The sequence below is a fragment of the Nyctereutes procyonoides genome, unplaced genomic scaffold (assembly GCF_905146905.1).
Source record: "Nyctereutes procyonoides isolate TBG_1078 unplaced genomic scaffold, NYPRO_anot_genome, whole genome shotgun sequence".
NCBI lineage: Eukaryota > Metazoa > Chordata > Mammalia > Carnivora > Canidae > Nyctereutes > Nyctereutes procyonoides.
In genome coordinates, this window is record NW_026575037.1 from 23101044 (window position 1) to 23121010 (window position 19967).

At 37.3% G+C, this 19967-nt stretch overlaps 1 protein-coding gene across 4 annotated transcripts in view; it reads left to right on the plus strand.

The window, feature by feature from the left end:
- The window catches only part of PTPRC (protein tyrosine phosphatase receptor type C), a 124459-nt gene extending 118741 nt beyond the window's left edge, over positions 1–5718 (plus strand). For all 4 annotated transcript variants that reach the window (XM_055319472.1, XM_055319473.1, XM_055319474.1 and 1 more), the window contains 4 exons: positions 952–1074; positions 1297–1472; positions 3003–3138; positions 4632–5718. In XM_055319472.1, the coding sequence (XP_055175447.1) occupies positions 952–1074; positions 1297–1472; positions 3003–3138; positions 4632–4910 (714 nt within the window). In that variant the 3' untranslated portion in view covers positions 4911–5718. The remainder of the gene's footprint in view (positions 1–951; positions 1075–1296; positions 1473–3002; positions 3139–4631) is intronic.
- Positions 5719–19967: the final 14249 nt, after the last annotated feature.

Below are 19967 nucleotides of genomic sequence, written 5' to 3' on the forward strand. Positions count from 1 at the left end.
GTTGTGGCACATTATGTGGCATATGTTAAATCCTATTTAATGAATACGCTCATAAACATGCCTTCTCCTTCTTTCTTTTCTTTAATTCCCTACCCCTGAACATAGGACCTGTTTTATTTTAGGTTTTCTTTTTCTTTTCTTTCTTTTTTCTTTTTTAAAAAAGAAATAACATGTTCAGATTTCTGGCATGGAATTCTAGTAATCTTTTCTTTCATCTAAATTGTGAAAGCCAAAATAAAATATAAAATAATAAAATAAAATAAAATAAAATAAAATAAATATAAAATAAATAAATTGTGAAAGCCAGGTACCAAATGCTGGTTTAGGCAGGAACACTTGTTGCTGTCAGCGGTTGTGAGACTGTAGTTGGTGTAGGACCATTTGCAGAGAGAGAACACATTTTTGTAATCCACTTGCTCTTCAGCCTGACCCTTTACTTAGGTACGCAGTCAGCTCATATAAAGCTGCTCAGGGTGATGGTCCTCAAGGTACAGAGACAAAACTCCCAAAGATGCTTTCTCAAGGACCACTGGAGGGGCAGTGACACTTGTGATTGCAGTGGTCACGATCAACACCAGCTCAATCTATAAATCTTAAAGAGGTGATAATAAGGGTATGGAAGGAAGAATCAAATCTCAAAGAGGTCTTTGAGACCTGTGGTGACAGAGCCATCCCTGTGGTGTCCTGGCCACTTTGGTTATTCCTCAGTTCCCTTGATTTGCACAAGGAAACACCAGGTACCGTGGAGTGGACGCCCCACATACTTAAGGTAGATTTAGAGTTTTATGGCCAGCTTTCCATTTTAGAAGACAGTTAGTCATTTCCATTTAATAAAATAGAGGGAAAGAGAGAGGGGAGAGAGACAGAGACAGTAAGAGGTGCACTGAATACCTTAAAAAGCAAGCAGAACACTTGTGTGGAAGTTGTTGAATCATATTCTTTCTTATCTAGGAAGCCTGTGCTCAGTACTGGGGAGAAGGAAAGCAAACATATGGAGATGTACAAGTTGATATGAAAGAGACCAACAAATCTTCAGCTTATACCCTCCGTGTATTTGAACTGAGACATTCCAAGGTACGTAAATCATTTCAGGATTACCTATTTTTGATCTGGGAATTGATCTTCTAGAGAAACGAATGTAAATTACTCTCTAAAAGCAAAGGAAAATCCACCTGTTTTCAGAATCAAACTTTAAGAGGAGTTAAAAGAAAGTAATTGTGGCCAAAGTGTGACTATCAAATTATTAAATGGACTGAACCTGACTTGAATTCACGTTCCCTTCTTTTCTGGTTTTAGAGGAAAGATTCTCGGACTGTGTACCAGTACCAATATAATAACTGGAATGTGGATGAGCTTCCTGCAGAACCCAAAGAGCTAATCTCTATGATTCAGGCTCTCAAAGAAAAATCTCCCAAGAATTCCACTGAAGGGAATAAGCATCACAAGAATGTGCCTCTCCTCATTCACTGCAGGTGGGTGGGATTTGATAAGATATTCTCTAAAAATCATCACAATGCTTGACTTCATGGTTTACACTTCCTGTTAAATTCTCTTGATCCTGACCTATAAAATGCATGACCACAGTGAAAGCCTCTTGTGGCGTCCCTCTCTCTGTTTCACTCCCACAGCTTAACTATATAGAAATATGAGAGCGGTGATTATACTACAGTTTTAGTGTTTATAAGTTTCTTAATGCCAGCGTCACCTCATCTTTGACTCCCAGTGCCCAACATTGAATCTGGAATGTCATGTGTCCTGGGTGAATTAATGAATGAATGGTAGGATGCGGGAACAGATGGATGGATCCCGCATTTTATTTATGCTTATGTGCATTGATCCACCCTATTAGGTGCTAACAGAATCCAGAAGAACGAATGCTTTCCTTCAGTAAACATTTCTTAAGTTATGTATTCACCCAAAAGACTTTAATAATATGTATAATTTTTGACCTTATTAGTTTCCGCTCCGTAGGCTCTTAACTTTCATCTGTGAGAGATGCCTACGTACCTACCTTAAATAAGAGATATCGAAAGAAGGATGCATAATATAAAATGTTTACATAAAACATATTAAAGTAAGTGCAAAATGAAAAATATAAAGTAAAATGAGAAATGTAAATTTAGCAAGATGCTTTTAGAATTTTTGAGAAAGCTTTGTTATTAGTATTACTATTATTAGAATTGCATACACTATTATCAAGTCCTTAGAAATACACTATTTTTCAGCCTTTATCAGCATTTTCAAAGGTGAAAATTTATGCAGAAAGAAAGCTAAAGAAGGCAAGGTTAAGCTTTAAAACTATATGTGTTTCCTAGGATATGGCTGAAAGCCTATTTTATGTCCTTTAACTAAATTTACGTGCCATAAGTAAAATCTTGCTAATAACATATTCTCTACATTGAATCTTTATTATAATGTACTTACCTACAGTTAAGTAAATCATTGAGTTGTCCTCTTTTTAATGAATAATTCTACTACGTATCATCTTTCTATTGACGCAGAAATCTGGACATTTGTGAAAACGCATGAGAGAGGCAGAATAAAGTAGAAAAAGCAGGCGATCTAGCAATATACAAAATATTGGGTCCAGTATTTCTGGTTTTATTGATTTCTAGGCATGTCTTTATCTTCCCTAAATCTTGACGTCCTCATCTGTCAAATTGGCATTCTGGCACTTGTCCTAGCAACTTCCTTACAACTCCAGATGTAAATTAAAATGCATTATAACCCATAAGGTACTAAACAGAAGAAAACAAAATATTTTTAAAGCCTGAGACAAGTATTTTTTTTTAACTATAGGATTATTATAGTCTCAAACTGAAAAAGTTTGTCCAAATAATGCTTTTAGCAGAAATGTGTTGCTCTTAAGAGATTGGAATAATATAACTACAATAAACCCGAAGTGAGGAATGCATTCCATCTCTTTCAGTTTTTATTCTCATATGACTTTCTCCATAAAATGTAGGATTATTTTCCTTTTAAAACTTTTCTTCCTTTTATAGAGATGGATCTCAGCAAACAGGACTATTTTGTGCTTTGTTAAATCTCTTGGAAAGCGCAGAAACAGAAGAAGTAATAGATGTTTTTCAAGTAGTAAAATCTCTCCGCAGAGCTAGACCAGGAATGGTTCCCACGTTTGTAAGTAGACCTCACAGTTGCTTTTGAAGTGTTTTGCATTCTTATTTTGATGGCTTCTTCTCTCTTTCCTTCCTCTCCCTCTTCTCCAGTCCTCTACTTCCTTTTCTTCCCTTCCATCCACCTTTCTAGTCTTCTTTTCTATCTTCCTTTTCTACATAAGTCACATGAAGTCATTATTAATATAAATAAAAGAACTAATTAGAGCCTGCCAGCAACTTGTTGTGGCAATCCACGGAGAACGTTTCTTCAAATGTCCATGAATTCCCTAATTTCCTCCATCTTCACTCCTGTATTAATGTGTATTGCTATGTAACAAACCACCCCAGAATTAGGGACAGAAAATAAATTATTATAGTTCAATAGCCTATTGGAGCAACTGAATAATTCTGCCAATATCAACTTCAGCCAATTTGGACCAGGCTTGCTCATAGTTTTGCGGCGGCTGATGTGTCTGCTAGGGTTTGGCTTGTCCAAAATGATCCCTACTACCAACAGATGGTGGCTGCTAGCTTTTAGCTCCGGCAACGGAGGTGGGTGGACAGCAGGTCTTTCCTTCTCCAGAAGACTGGCCTAGGTATATTCATATAAAGGCAACCGAGTTCCAAGAAGTAGGCAGCTGTGTGTGAGAACTCTTGGGTACAGGCTTGGAACTGGCCCAACCTGCCTTCCTCTGCATTTTCCTTATCTAAACAAGTCACAAGGCCAGCTCAGATTCAAGGAATGGGAAAGTTGGCTCCACCTCTCCTTGAAAGGGTCTGCAAAGCCACACTGCAAACAGGTGTGGACACAGAGGATAATGAGCGTGGCATTTTTGTAGTCAAGCTAACATGGATCGTCTGTAGAGGGTAGTCTGGAAAGGCATAACTAGTCACCATATCAATTTAACCAGTCACTCAGATCTCTGCAGCATGTAATCGGGCAGGACCTTGAGCTGGCATATAATTGATTTTAAAAGTGCACTGAGTGCCTCTTATGTGCATTTGCCATTAAGAGACGCACAGTTTAGTGTGAGGAAAAGGCAAAGATTTACTAAACAGTGTAGTAATTGAAATGACAGAGAGATTATGCGAGGAGCCTGAATGACAGCACCGAATTTAATCTGTGGCTACCCGGATTGGCTTCCGGAAGCAAGTGACTTCTGCTACGATACTTAGATGAAGGATGCATAGGCCTTAACCAAGAAGAGAAGCACAAAAAGTGGCCTCGTGGGCCATGGAAAGGAGACACCACGTGGTGGTGCGTGAGGGGTATGAACATGCTTGATGTTGCTCCACGGCAAACTTTGAGGACTACCCGCAGTCGGGCCTTTAGAACTTTAAGGGGACTAGGCCATTTAAAATGCTCATTTGATAACAACATAGAGTAGTTCCTGTTATCCAAGACTTTCAAGTCAATGACCAGTTCTTGCTGCTTTTCACTTGACATAAAAAATCATCACATACACTTTCTTTTTCATAATTACATATGCTTTCTTGCTTCTTTCTTTTTACCAGGAGCAATACCAATTCCTCTATGATGTCATTGCTAGCACCTATCCTGCCCAGAATGGACAAATAAAGAAAAGCAACAATCAGGATGATAAAGTTGAATTTGCTAACGAATTGGTGAACAAAGCAAAGCAGGATGCTAATTGTGTTAGTTCTCCTGGTGCTCCTGATAAGACCAATGAAGGAAACAAAGAAGATGAAGGTACTAAAGTCACAAGTAGCCCTGAGGAGCCAGAACATTCTGCCAATGGTCCTGCGAGTCCAGGTTTAACTCAAAATGCATAGGAAAAGACATATACAGGACTCAAGCAATGTATTAGGTGTTATTTCTGGTTTTTTAGGAGTAGGAGAACAAAATAGATATACAGTGGATTAATGCAGTACTTTGGACCAATATTTGAGAAGCTTCTATTTTACTACTGTAGAAACATATTTAAGACAATTTTGCTAAAAACTTTGTACAGTTTTATGCATATTTTAAAATTTTACCTATCACTTAGCAAAAAATAACTTCTTTGTAGTCTTTGGGTGTGTGTGTCTGTGTGTGTGTGAGACAGAGACAGCAACAGAAAGAGAGAGAGGGGTTGCTTTTAAGTGAATTTAAATGCTTTTGAGAAACCTTGCCCTTTTTTTGAAGAAAAAATACATTTTATACAGAACATATTAAGTTAGTTTACGGGACCTACTTTTTAAATCATAAATTGTGTGTGGCCTCTAAGGATAAAATGTACATTTCTAGAATGACCTCAAGATGTCCTCCTTGTTCTACTCATATATATCTTATAGTTTACTAGTTTACTTCTAGAAATAGACATAAAAATAGTATGTGTGTGTGTGGTTACTACAAGAAAGTTAACTAAATTAACATTTGGAAATCTTATATTCCATATGTTAGCGTTTAGTTCATATCTTTCAAGCTCATTTAATCTAATTTAAAATTTTCAAGCAAGCTTATCTTGTTAGATTCACACGGTGTTTATAATTTTGCAGCCTGGGTTTATCCTCTGTATAATATGTGAAATTCATTGCTTGATACTTTTGACCAAGAATTATGTTTGTTGCAGCTGAATTTAAATAAACATCTTTAAACAAATACCATATATATTAATATTCATAGGTGAAAATAGAATTATGTCAACATATTTGTGTGAAATATTTACAGTTGAAAGACGATCCAGCTATTTTTATGGAATACAACACTGATATGAGAAATGCAATATTGCACATGCATACTTTTCATGTTAAAGTCCATCCTTAACTTTCACTCAGGTGCCTTTACTTTTTTTTTTTTATCCATTTGATTTTAATTCCAGGATAGTTGATGTACAGTGTTATATCAGTTTCAGGTGTACAATGTAGTGATTCAACAATTCCATACATCATCCAGTGCTCATCACAACAGAAATGCATTGGCGTTGAATTTCTCAAATGTTTAAACTGCAATAGCTGAATTCTTGAAAAAGCCCAAGGGCCGTAGCTTGGTGAACGGATGAAGAAGATGTGGTATATATACACAATGGAATACTACTCATCAAAAAAAAAAAAAAAAAAAGAATGAAATCTTGCTATTTGCAACAACATGCATAGAGCTAGAGAGTATTATGCTAAGGGAAATCAGTCAGAGAAAGACAGATACCACATGTGGAATTTTAGAAATAAAACAAACAAGCAAAGGGGAAAAAAAGAGAGTGAAAGGCAGGCCAACCAAGAAACAGACTCAACTATAGAGAACACACTGCTGGTTACCAGAAGGGAGGTGGGTGGGGGATGGGTGAAATAAGGGATGGGGGTTAAGGAGGGCACTTGTTGCGATGAGCACTAGGTGACGTATGGAAGTGAATCGCTGTATTGTACACCTGAAACGAATAAATACTGTATGTTAATTAACTGGAATTTAAATTAAATCTTAAAAAAAATCTGAGACTGCTTTTACCAGAAATTGACACCAATAATCATAATGAAATTGAATCATTATCTTTTCTTATACATCATGTATTGTGTTACATGTTCCTATATGAATTATATAAGTGCATATTAAGTTGTAGGCATAATGCAATGAACATTTATGGGACATTTCACAGATCTCCATTTAAAAAAAATTTTTTTGAGAGAGAGTGCACCCCATGCATGGGGGACGGGTGGGGCAGAGGCAGGGAGAGAGAGAATCTCAAGCAGATTCCCCACTGAGTGCCAAGGCTGACAGGTGGCTCGATCCCCAAGATCAGGATCATGACCTGAGCCGAAATCAAGAGGACCGAGCCACCCAGGTGCCCCTGTCACAAGTCTCAATTTTCATTTTAAAAGATCCATAATCTAATAATTGTTTAGGATCATACAAAATTTAAGAAAAAAATGTCTTTTTTTTTTTTCAAAAAAGTAATGAACAACGCTGTTTCTGGTGAATTCTGCATCAGCTTATTACATTAGTCACACGCTACATTTAGGTTAGCTTGGTTTTCTGTATCTTCACACTCCTGAGTGATTTTAAATGTCTTAACTATATATCATCAATTACTTTCCATTCAACTCAATTTATCTTATTCATCTTTCTAATTCTTTTATTAGACATGAGAAGTTAGCAATTAATTCTTACATTATTGGACAGTACCCTGTTCACATAGGAAAAGAAGTGAATTTTAGAACGAAAGGGTAATTTTTAATTTATATTGAGTTGACTTACGATCGCCTTACTTATTAATGTGAAAGGGGAGCCTAGAGTCACCCATTAAGGGGACCACGAAGAAATAAAGCTTGCTTTCACTTCTCTCGTTAGTCACTCAAACTTTTATGCCTTGGTTTCTCCAACTGAAACAGGATCAGTTGCCATTTACTAGATAATGTTAAAAAATACAGTTTTATATGTGGCAGACTAGTGTCTATTTTATCTACGAGCTGCTTCAAAATACAACCAGCAAAAGTTCTGAATTTTAAATAGTGTACAAGTAAAGTTTTCCTCTGAGATCCCAGCTGCAAGTGGCATCTTCCAAATGTGGATGTTGTGTGTTTTCCACGTGTATTTTTTACTTGAGTCTATCCCTTTGAGATACAGAGTAAATACTTAGAAAAATAGAGCCCTGGTAGTTTCTGTTAGTTTAAGAAGCAAGTTGGAAACTTCATTTTTTTTTTCTTTTTTAAATGAGAAGTTGTGGTAAAGGAAGAGCTAGAGGAAGGGGTCAGAAGGCCTATTACTCTGTGAGACTATCAGAAGGCGGGACCCTTTGTGTTAGAACATGGAATTATATGTCTATGATTTTTATTTTTAAAAAGAAAGTAACACCTGAGTTATAGACTTATGTCTATGAGTTGCATTCCTAGAGAACGTATCATGAGATGTAGAAGATTCTTTTTCTGAAGTTTGGCACTGCCATTAGGAATTCCAAGACCTCGTTAGAAAAATTAAGCAAAATTCTCCAGTTTAATAAAGCTTGGTGCATTTTAGGGTTAAAGCTGCAGGTCCTCTTGTGTATTTATTGGGCAAAAAGAGACTATGCTATGTTTCTTTCGAAGTTTACTTTATTTCTGGTACCAAGATTAATTGGAGATACATTTACTATTCTTCAAATTCAGCTCCCAAGCCATTAATTTTTTACAGTTACAAGTAAATATTTGCAGAAAAGATTTATACATTTTAATAGTCCCTTGCAATTACAAAACTTTGTGTAGCGATTACCTGAATGTCTTTGCAATGATTTAGAAGTATAAGCTTCTAGTCGAAACTCTAATACATGTACAGTGAAATTTTCACATCTATTTTTTCTCTTTTTCCCCTAAAAACACTGGATACAAAGTTTATTATTTCTTTTAACTAACTAGGACTGATCTTAATTTTTAATTTACACCAGAGTTTTGTTATAAAATGTTCTCATTGCACTATAATAGGTCAAATTAAATAGGTGGTAATTGCTCCTGCTTAATCATAACATGTTTCTTGGTATGAAGACTTTCAAATGTACAACTTCAAAGGAAAAGAGCATTTGTTAAAATGAGTGGAATAGGCTACGCTTTCATTCTCTTATACAAATTTTACAACTGGAACTATCTGAAGGGTCTTCAAAGAGACACATTTCAGAATTGAGCTTTTTCATTTCCTATTTCAGGTGAAAAGATTTACATTGCTAAAGGGTCTATTTTCTATGACCATTCCTTTGTGAACTGCTTTACATTTCTCTTTACATTTTCTCAGCAAACACTTTTTTGTTGTTGTTGTTCACTACTAACCCAAATGAAAGGGTGTGCATGCTGTGTCATTATTTTTAAATAAAAAAAAGTAATAATCATCGTAATAACTAATGTTTATCCAGGCATTATGCATGCCTGGTATTTTGTTAATTGTTTTGCCTGCATTTGTTTATCAGGACAAATTCTGTGCAGCACCGACTCTTAGTATCTCCATTTTATAGACAAGGAACTGAGGCTTAGAAGAGCTTGGTAGCCAGCGTGTGTTGACACTTGTAGCAGGTGACAGAGCCAAGATGTGAACCAGCTCTTACTGGCACCACAGGCTGTGTTCATAACCTTTGGCTCTTCTGGCTCTGAGTATCAACTATGTTCATGTGTTTTTGAAAAATTAGTGGAGAAAATAATCTGAATTTATTTTACATCTTTTCTTTATTCATGATTAAGACAAAAACCAAACAAATCCACGTGTAACATGCGCTCTCAACAGCACTGCACAGCGTAGTCAGCTTGGTTGAACTCACAGCACTGAAGTTATTACACAAAATAAACACACTCTTAAACATCCATGGGAAAGGATTGTTCTCATAATGCATATAAACAAAGATCACCTCATCGCTAAAGTGAGTGCCAGGAAATAAAATGCAACAATAAATCACAAATGTCACTGTTCCATTGTCTCTCAATTTGGTAATCAGAACAAGTTCTTACTGTTTGGATCACATTTCAGTGTGTTTGTCAGAGAACCCATCAATCAGTGCTTGAAACAAGTTAACAGGGCACCATAAAATGCAAACCACATTTATGGAGAGAATGACTCATCCAGTCTCTCTGGTAAGCGAGTCCAAGGGAGCTTGGGTCTTTTGACCTATAGCTGTCCCCAAACTTAGGACGCCAGGTAACTGGCAATGGACTTTCTATGTAAAATCACACATGCATTGCCCTCTAGAAAAACCAGGACCTCCTTGATTCATAGGCACCTTTGTATCACAGTTAACGTGGGACCTCTGTCCACATATTTAATTTTCCTGGAAAGAAGAACTTCCTGGGTTCGTTACTATCTCTCCTACATAGTAGGCAAACCAGATCTGCAGAGGCAGATGAACTGTCAAAGAATAAAAGTATTGTCCTGAATTTTCATGCAATTGTGCAATCTTTTTTCAGGCACACTCTGAGAAGTGGGGGCAAGATGGGGCACTAGGAAGGGAAATAATCTGCCCATTATAATTACATGGGATGGAGGGTGGGATAGTATCAGGACACCCACAGAACCTGTCCCCCCAACCCCACTGGTTGCCACATACCCAAAGCAGAGGGTTCCTGGCAAGTATACTTAGGTAACTGTGTACTGAGAATTTTTACAGGTAATCAATAATTCAGAGTTTTCATTAATTCAGACTATATTATCCTTCATGAATTATACTTCATGGCTTTTGTTATGTGTTATAAGTCATAAGACAGAAAGGGGAGAAAGGAATTATTATATTTGTAAGAAATTCGCATGTAGCAAATCCCATTTATATTTAATTTAATTACTTATTTTCATTGCATTGACAACCTAAAGACCGGGATGGTAAACAAAGGATATGCAGAAAATCTAATACCATAAATTAGGATAGGGTTTTTTTTTTCATAACTGAAATAAATAAAAAAGTAAACTTAATGGTCACCTATTAACTGTTTTAAGTTACTTTAAATTGCCTTGGCCAAGGGGCACTTGGGTGGCCCAGTCAGATGGGCATCTGACTCTCGATTTCGGCTCAGGTCATAATCTCAGCATTGTGGGATTGAGCTCCCTGGTAGGCTCCGTGTTCAGTGGGGATCCTACTTGGGATTCTCTCCCTCCTCCTCTGCCCCCCCCCTCAAGTAAATAAAATAAATCTTTAAAAACTAAAAAAAAAATAAATAAATCGCTTTGGCCAATACATTTTCCATCATTTGTCGCATCTTGAGATGGATCTTCATAAAGAATAGCAAAGAGCGGTTGGCTATCTAAAGTTGAACACGCTGTAGAACATTTTAGCAATTATTATTTTGAAATCATCTTTTGAAAACATGCTCTCCTTCCTCTACACACTATACTTTTCCCACAGGGATGCATACTGATCTGGTGACAAGTCTTTAATAATCCATGAGATCTTTGTCCTTGAAGCTGCACCTTGACTTTGTTCCCCATAATATCTTTGAATATCTGGTAATTCTAAATAATTCTCCATCCTTATTGAAGGACACAAGGACACCATAAAGAATTACACTTGGTTACATACAAGAAGCATTTTTTTAAGAACCCGAGTCATGTTAATTATGTGAGCATATATGTATCAGTGACATAAATCCAGTACATTTGGTCTGGATTTTTCAGTGTGTGTGTGCAAGCGTTTCCTTAAGGGTTTTCCTTAAGATGGTCTAATGGTTCTCATCTGGAATCACAGTCCGTTTTAGTTTTATAAAATGACTTCTTAAAGGAAACAAGTTATTTTTGTAAATAAAACATGATTTGGCAGTTTTCTCTTTGTTTAAAGTAGCGTTAAATCATGGAAGTCAAATTTCTTTTTGATGAGAATCAGTAGGAAATAAACTCTATTTGTTCTTTCAAGAGGTAGCAAAATATTTGTTCACAATTTAAATGCAGGAAGTTAGAAAGGTCAAGATCAGTCAAATCCATGACAAGTTTAGCCAAATTACTAAAACCCACTGAGTTTCTACAGATTTTATTATTATTTTTTTTAGTGCATTTCAACTGAATGCCCTATAGTTATTTGGAGAATATATGAATTTCAGAACTAATACCAACTCTACATGTATACAGTGTTGAAGGGAGAGATTAATTTTTTTAACAATATTTGGGTTTTTTAAAGATTTTATTTATTTATTCATGAGAGACCAGAGAGGGGGGTGGGGGGACAGAGAGAGGCAGAGACACAGGCAGAGGGAGAAGCAGGCTCCATGCAGGGAGTCCGATGTGGGACTCGATCCTGGGTCTCCAGGACCACACCCTGGGCCAAAGAAGATTCTCAATTAGTGAGCCACCCAAGCATCCCTGGAGAGATTAATTTTATGTAGCATTGCAAGATGCTACACTTTGTAGGCTATTCGTTATCTGACATAATCCTGTGGGGATTTATGTATAAGATATCTCTGTGGGAATATCGCCTGGGATTTACGTTTGGTAATTTTATGTAGCTGCTGAAATTATGTCAAGTGCAAGACGTGTTTTGGTAATTCATTTTCACAAGAGAAAACAAAAAACAAGAGAAAAAAACAAAAAACAAAAGCAGAAGTCTGGGATTTCTAGTTCCTCCATGGAGAACTCTAAACCTTCTTTCCACCCTGGTTCTTCTTTTCTCTCTGTACCCTGACTTCAAATACTTCTGCAACAGCATTATCAGGTCCTTGTACCACCTTGGGCCACGAGCACTCTTGTCCAGCTGACAAGTAAGTGTGTATTAGTCCGATTTCTCAGATCTCTGTCTCCACTTCCAGCCCTGCAGCTTCTCTGCTTGAAACTACTATTATTTAAAACAACAACAACAACAGAAACTTAAATTTCCTACTGGTATCATTAAATATGGATGACTCCAAATTTGATTCAGGACCACACTGGATTATTTTCTGTTCTAAATTGATCTCTTTTACTGTCTTCCTTGGTGTTCTTCCAACTCGAACCAACCCCAAGGCTACTACTTTCATCAAATGCCATTGATTTTTTTTTCCTGGAAAAAAAAAAAGAATCCACTCACCTGAATTTCTTCTTATTCACTTCTTATATATATAATATAATATATATATATATCTACATATATATATATATGTATATTCCTATCCTTACTATACTCACCTTTTCTTTCCTTTCTCAGAGAAGGCTTCCTTACACTTTGTCAGGATAATTCTTTATCCATACATTTTTATTTTTTTTAAAATAAGCATTGTTTTATACAACTGATAGATTCTGACAGAAAAACAAGCAATCAGAAAAGCACTAATGTAAAAAACTACATTGAGATAGCCAGTTCATAATGATATATATGCAAAAAAAAACCCACAAAATGAAAAATAATGCTTGTCCATATGCTGTTGTTTTCCCATATGCTGTGGGAAAATAAGGACTCTCATGATTTTACCAGTACAAAGAAGCAACCCTGTAGCAATGTGGCCATAGCTGTCAAATTTACAGACAAATTTCCACTTTTACCCTAGAAACCCCACATCTTGTAATTAACCATCCAAACATATCTATAAAGTCATAAAATGTCACATGTACAAATTTTATGCCTTACTTGCAAACTGGAAAATATTGGAAACAACCCACGTGTCCATCTATAGATATCTGGATAAATAAATTAACGTATTACCATTCAGTGAAATATATGCTTACCTACAGGGGCTGATGAGGGATGGTGACATGAGTAGAAGCTTGTATGTCTTGGCATAAAATTTTGAAATTTAAACTCAATTTATCACCTACTTGAAAAACAACACATTTTAATGAAAAAATTCCCAAACATACTTTCAGATATGAGTATCATTACAATTTCGTGAATATTATTGTAGTCCTTTCTCCATATATAGAGAGGTTAGGAAAGAAGGAAGAAAGGAGGCAAAGAGTGAGGGAAGAAGATCAAAATAGGTATTTTCAGATCAGGAAAAGTGTAGAAAAATTTAGGACAACAAAAATTTGACAATATAGATTTTCTTCTTATTCTTTTAATAAAAGGATTACGTTTAATTCGATTGAACTTATTGAAAGAGGGATTTGAATGTGTTGAAATAGACTTTAACCTATACTTAAATTTTCTTTTTTACAAGATGTACTAAATTTAAATAACTTTACATCAAACTTAAGGCAAAGTTTATAAAAATTTCAAACTGTTTTAACTTCTCTTGTCATTATTTATCTCTCTGCTATTGAAAGAATCATGTCCACATATCGTCCAACACTGTCTCTCTCCACCTCTTGATACTTCTCCTGCTTGTATCCCTAATTTCACAATACAAGTTCAGTTCTGGTACTGAGTTAGATCTCTATCTAAACCAAGCCAGAGTCTTGAGTCCTTGCGAGAGGTTCTAAATTCCTGAATTTCTAATTTTGATTCATCTCTAATTAGCTTGATTTCATTATGAAATGAGTCTTATCAGATATTCTTTATGACGCTGTTTCCCTCTGATCTGATAGTTAAGAATGTGCACAGTTGTCTTTATACTGGGAGGACAGCATGCAGGAGGTATAAAATTTAGGAGTCACGTTTTTCATTCCAAAAAAAATTTTATGGACTGTGTTCCACTGAATCCTGTCTTTGATGCAGCGGAATGTTGGCACCGACCCAAACGTTTCCTCTTTTAAGCATTAACTTGTGTTTTCTTCCTGGGTAATTTCATAATTCTTTCTTGATCTTTGAAATTCAGAAACTCCTTCTGTCCAATCTTGGTCTTGATCAACTGTATGAGGTCTCCCTGGGACACGGTGTAAACTTTCAGTCTTTAGGTGCAGATTTCATTCAGTGTTTCCATAAGTTTTTTTTCTTTTAATGTGTCTTTGAATTTTTTCCTCCATCTTGTTGGTTTCCTTCAGGGAATCTTGTTCAACTTTCTTTGTCCGTCGGATTCTTTCAAATTCTTTCCATTTTTTTTTCTTCCAGATCCCTTTTTTTTTTTTTTCTTCCAGATTCTTAAAGGCATCTCTCTTGTTCTCCAGCATTGACTTTTGCTTCTGTGAGTAAGTTCCTGATGCCACCTCACTCCTGATTCCTGGTTACCGACCTGTTTTTATTTTTGTTCCTAAAATCTTGGGAATCTTTTCTTTGCCACCAATTAAATTTTCACAAGGTGACACGATGTGGGCAGGTGTTGTATGTTTGTTTGATTTGATTGTTTTACTCTTTTGGCGGACCCTTCTATATGAAAGGAATATTGTTCAGTTTGGATAAATCTCCCTAAATTATTTCTCCCCTGGCTTCTTCCCATGCTCTAACTCTCAATCTTTCTTTCCTACCTGCCCCCATCTTGTCCTTTTTTTGTTTCGAGTGTACATTTGGGATAGCTGGGGATTACCTTTCTTTTTAATTGAACCTCCAAATTCTCTTTCTCACATTTACTTTGCGATTTCCCCAATATTGGTGCCCTTTTATTATCTCTCTGAGGGTCTTCAATGTTATTTTTCTAGCTTATATTGACTTATTCTCTCTAAAATATAATTTTATCTATAAGAATTTTATGTTTTTTTTAAGATTTTTTATTTATTTGCGAGAGAGAGAGAGAGAGAGAAAACATGAGCAGAGGGAGGAGGCAGAGGGAGAGAGTGAAGCACAGTCCCCAGTGAGCAGGGAGCCCAACGCAGGACTCGATCCCAGGACCCTAAGATCATGACCTGAGCAGAAGACAGACACTTAACCTACTGAGCCACCCAGGCACACCAAGAATTCTTATTTATTTATTTATTTATTTATTTATTTATTTATTTATTCTCAAAATCTTCATTTTTAATTAGCTCATGTTGATACTTGATGGTGGGGATAGTTCTCTGGGCATATTAATTACAACCTTTATCCCATCCCAGATATTGTCTTTGCATCTGTGTTACGGTTGCTCCACTGCAGATATTTCTCCTTTTCTGATGTGGTAAGGTGAGTTCTTTTCACTGACTGCTAAATATTTATGTTGAAACACATCCTGAAGATCACTAAACTTGTAAATATCTCCTTCCTAACCTCAGCCAGAGTTCAATGCTCCCTTCATCTGACTCTTACACCACAGCGATTACAACTCTACCATAGTGCTGATCATGCTCCACTGTAGCTTTTTAACAAGTGTTTCTCTCAGGAAACATAGCCCCTCAACATCAGGAGCTGTACCTGAACCCATCTGTGTAGCCCTTCTCCAGCACCTTGCAGCAGCAAGAATATTGGAAGGGTGGGTAGGCATGTTTTAGACGATGCAGGTTACCTCCCATTTCGGTCATGGCATTCCTTTCTTTTTTTTTTTTTTTTTTTTTGAGTATAAATTTATACCAAACTCAAGCAAAATATTTCCTGTAGATGATCCTCAACTTAATTACCATGTTTTTTTCAACCAAGTACCCCACATTTAAGTTCCATGTTTTGGAACAAAAGATGTGCTTTTCTCCTCACTTTCTAGAATTCTTAGCTGCTTTAGTTCTCCCCCTATTGCTGATTATTTCCTATACCTCCTCCAGTCCCTGGGATTTTTCTTCATCATGACTTATCTTAAGAGAGCTCAAGGCTCAGTGAGCTTGTCACTTGTGTTTCAAGTACCTGTCACATGGTAGGCTCCAGAGACTTTTTCGTGAAAAAGGTTAATAAGTGAAAGGAAGCAGGTTTGTGGGGGACTCTGTGGTTTGCCACAAACCCCATCCAGAAAGCAGAACATAACTGCTCAGGAGACAGTGTGTCGTGCAGTCTCGGGCCATCTTCCTGCCACCAGAGAGGAAGGGGAGAGCTCAGAGAGGGGAACGCAGACAGGAACTTCCAGGAGCCACTTAATGATGCTAAATGCACTTAGAATTGCTGTTCTGAGGCCTCTTCTGGTTAGGAGATTTTGTTCTGGAGGGAAGCTTCTGGTTTTAGGTCCTTTCTGTCTAGTTTTCTTATCTCACAAATAACTTCACATTTTTCTTACCATGTTTTAAGATAAGAAGTGGGGATTGATTGGAAACTACTACTAAAATTCAGTGCCTCATGGGCGCCTGGGGGCCTCAAAGGTTGAAATCTGCCTTCAGCTCAGGTCGTGATCCCAGAGTCCTGGGATCAAATCCGGAGTCCGGCTCCCCGCACGGAGCTTGCTTCTCCCTCTGCCTGTGTCTCTGCCCTTTCTGTGTCTCTCATGAATAAATAAACAAAATCTTTAAAAAAAATAAAATACAACACATCAGATGTCAAATGACATTTTTTTCCACTGGACTTGTGCAAAATTAAATATGTGATTGACTTCCATTTGGATACACACTTGACAATTCCACTTTACCCAACCACACAGGTATTATTACCCTTGCAATAAATAAATAATAAACACTATGTACAAATAGTGTAATGTTTCATGAATTTTACAGGGTCTCAGTGAAGTGATTTTATTACTAAATAGGCATTTAAAACAGTGATTCTTTTATAAGTATTCTTTAAAAAAAATTTTTATTGGAGTTCAATTTGCCAACATATAGCATATCACCCAGTGCTCATCCCATCAAGTGTCCCCCTCATTGCCCATCACCCAATCACCCCAACCCCCACCCACCTCCCCTTCCCCCCCCCTTGTTCATTTCCCAGAGTTAAGGGTCTCTCATGTTCTGTCTCCCTCTCTTACATTTCCCACTCATTTTCTCTCCTTTCCCCTATAATCCCTTTCACTATTTTTTATATTCCCTGTGTGAGTGAGACCATATAATGTTTGTCCTTCTCCGATTGACTTACTTCACTCAGCATAATACCCTCCAGGTCCATCCATGTCAAAGCGAAGGGTGGTTATTTGTCATTTCTAATGGCTGAGTGATATTCCATTGTATACATAGACCACATCTTCTTTATCCATTCATCTTTCGATGGGCACCGAGGCTCCTTCCACAGTGTGGCTATTGTGGACATTGCTGCTAGAAACATCGGGGTGCAGGTGTCCCGGCGTTTCATTGCATCTGTATCTTTGGGGTAAATCCCTAGCAGTGCAATTGCTGGGTCATAGGGCAGCTCTATTTTTAACTCTTTGAGGAACCTCCACACAGTTTTCCAGAGTGGCTGCACCAGTTCACATTCCCACCAACAGTGCAAGAGGGTTCCCCTTTCTCCACATCCTCTCCAGGATTTGTTGTTTCTTATCTTGCTAATTTTCCCCATTCTCAGTGGTGTGAGGTGGGATCTCATTGTGGTTTTGATGTGTATTTCCCTGATGGCCAGTGATGCGGAGCATTTTCTCATGTGCTTGTTGGCCATGTCTGTCTTCCTCCGTGAAAAGTCTGTTCATGTCTTCTGCCCATTTCATGATTGGATTGTTTGTTTCTTTGCTGTTGAGTTTAATAAGTTCCTTTTTTTTTTTTTTATGATAGTCACAGAGAGAGACAGAGAGAGGCAGAGACATAGGCAGAGGGAGAAGCAGGCTCCATGCACCGGGAGCCCGATGTGGGATTCGATCCCGCGTCTCCAGGATTGCGCCCTGGGCCAAAGGCAGGCGCCAAACTGCTGCGCCACCCAGGGATCCCTAATAAGTTCTTTATAAATCTTGGATACTAGCCCTTTATCTGACAGGTCATTTGCAATTATCTTCTCCCATTCTGTAGGTTGTCTTTTAGTTTTGTTGACTGTTTATTTTACTGTGCAGAAGTTTTTTATCTTGATTAAGTCCCAATAATTCATTTTTGCTTTTGTTTCCCTTGTCTTCATAGATGTGTCTTGCAAGAAGTTGCTGTGGCCAAGTTCAAAAAGGGTGTTGCCTGTGTTCTCCTCTAGGATTTTCATGTATTCTTTTCTCACATTTAGATCTTTCATCCATGTTGAGTTTATCTTTGTGTATGGTGCAAGAGAATGGTCTAGTTTCATTCTTCTGCACGTGGCTGTCCAATTTTCCCAGCACCATTTATTAAAGAGACTGTCCTTTTTCCAGTGGATAGTTTTTCCTGCTTTGTTGATTATTAGTTAACTATACAGTTGAGGCCCACTTCTGGGTTCTCTATTCTGTTCCATTGATATGTGTCTGTTTTTATACCAGTACCACACTGTCTTGATAACCACAGCTTTGTAGTACAACCTGAAATCTGGCGTTGTGATGCCCCCAGCTATGGTTTTCTTTTTTAATATTCCCCTGGCTATTTGGGGTCTTTTCTGATTCCACACAAATTTTAAGATTATTTGCTCCAACTCTCTGAAGAAAGTCCATGGTATTTTGATAGGGATTGCATTAAATGTGTAAATTGCCCTGGGTAACATTGACATTTTCACAATATTAATTCTTCCAATCCATGAGCATGGAATATTTTTCCATTTCTTTGTGTCTTCCTCAATTTCTTTCAGAAGTGTTCTGTAGTTTTTAGAGTATAGATCCTTTACCTCTTTGGTTAGGTTTATTCCTAGGTATCTTATGCTTTTGGGTGCAATTGTAAATGGGATTGACTCCTTAATTTCTCTTTCTTCAGTCTCACTGTTAGTGTATAGAAATGCCACTGATTTCTGGGCATTGATTTTGTATCCTGCCACACTGCCACATGGCTGTATGAGTTCTAGATCTTGGGGTGGAGTCTTTTGGGTTTTCTATGTACAGTATCATGTCATCTGCAAAGAGGGAGAGTTTGACTTCTTCTTCGCCAATTTGAATGCCTTTTATTTCTTTTTGTTGCCTGCTTGCTGAGGCTAGGACTTCCAGTACTATGTTGAATAGCAGTGGTGAGAGTGGACATCCCTGTTTTGTTACTGATCTTAGGGGAAAGGCTCCCAGTGTTTCCCCATTGAGAATGATATTTGCTGTGGGCTTTTTGTAGGTGGCTTTAAAGATGCTGAGGAATGTTCCCTCTATCCCTACACTCTGAAGAGTTTTGATCAGGAATCGATGCTGTATTTTGTCAAATGCTTTCTCTGCATCTATTGAGAAGATCATATGGTTCTTGTTTTTTCTCTTGCTGATATGATCTATCACGTTGATTGCTTTATGAGTATTGAACCAGCCTTGCATCCCAGGGATGAATCCCACTTGGTCATGTTGAAGAATCTTCTTAACGTATTGTTGGATCCTATTGGCTAGTATCTTTCTGAGAATTTTTATATGTGTGTTCATCAGGGATATTGGTCTATAATTCTCCTTTTTGGTGGGGTCTTTGTCTGGTTATGGAATTAATGTGATGCTGGCCTCATAGAACGAGTTTGGAAGTACTCCATCCCTTTCTATCTTTCCAAACAGCTTTAGTAGAATAGGTATGATTTCTTCTTTAAACGTTTGATAGAATTCCCCTGGAAAGCCATCTGGCCTTGGACTTTTGTGAGGTTTTTGATGACTGCTTCAATTTCCTCCCTGGTTATCAGCCTGTTCAGGTTTTCTATTTCTTCTTGTTCCAGTTTTGGTGGTTTGTGGTTTTCCAGAAATGCGTCCATTTCTTCTAGATTGCCTAATTTATTGGCGTATAGCTGCTCATAATATGTTTTTAAAATCGTTTGTATTTCCTTGGTATTGGTGGTGATC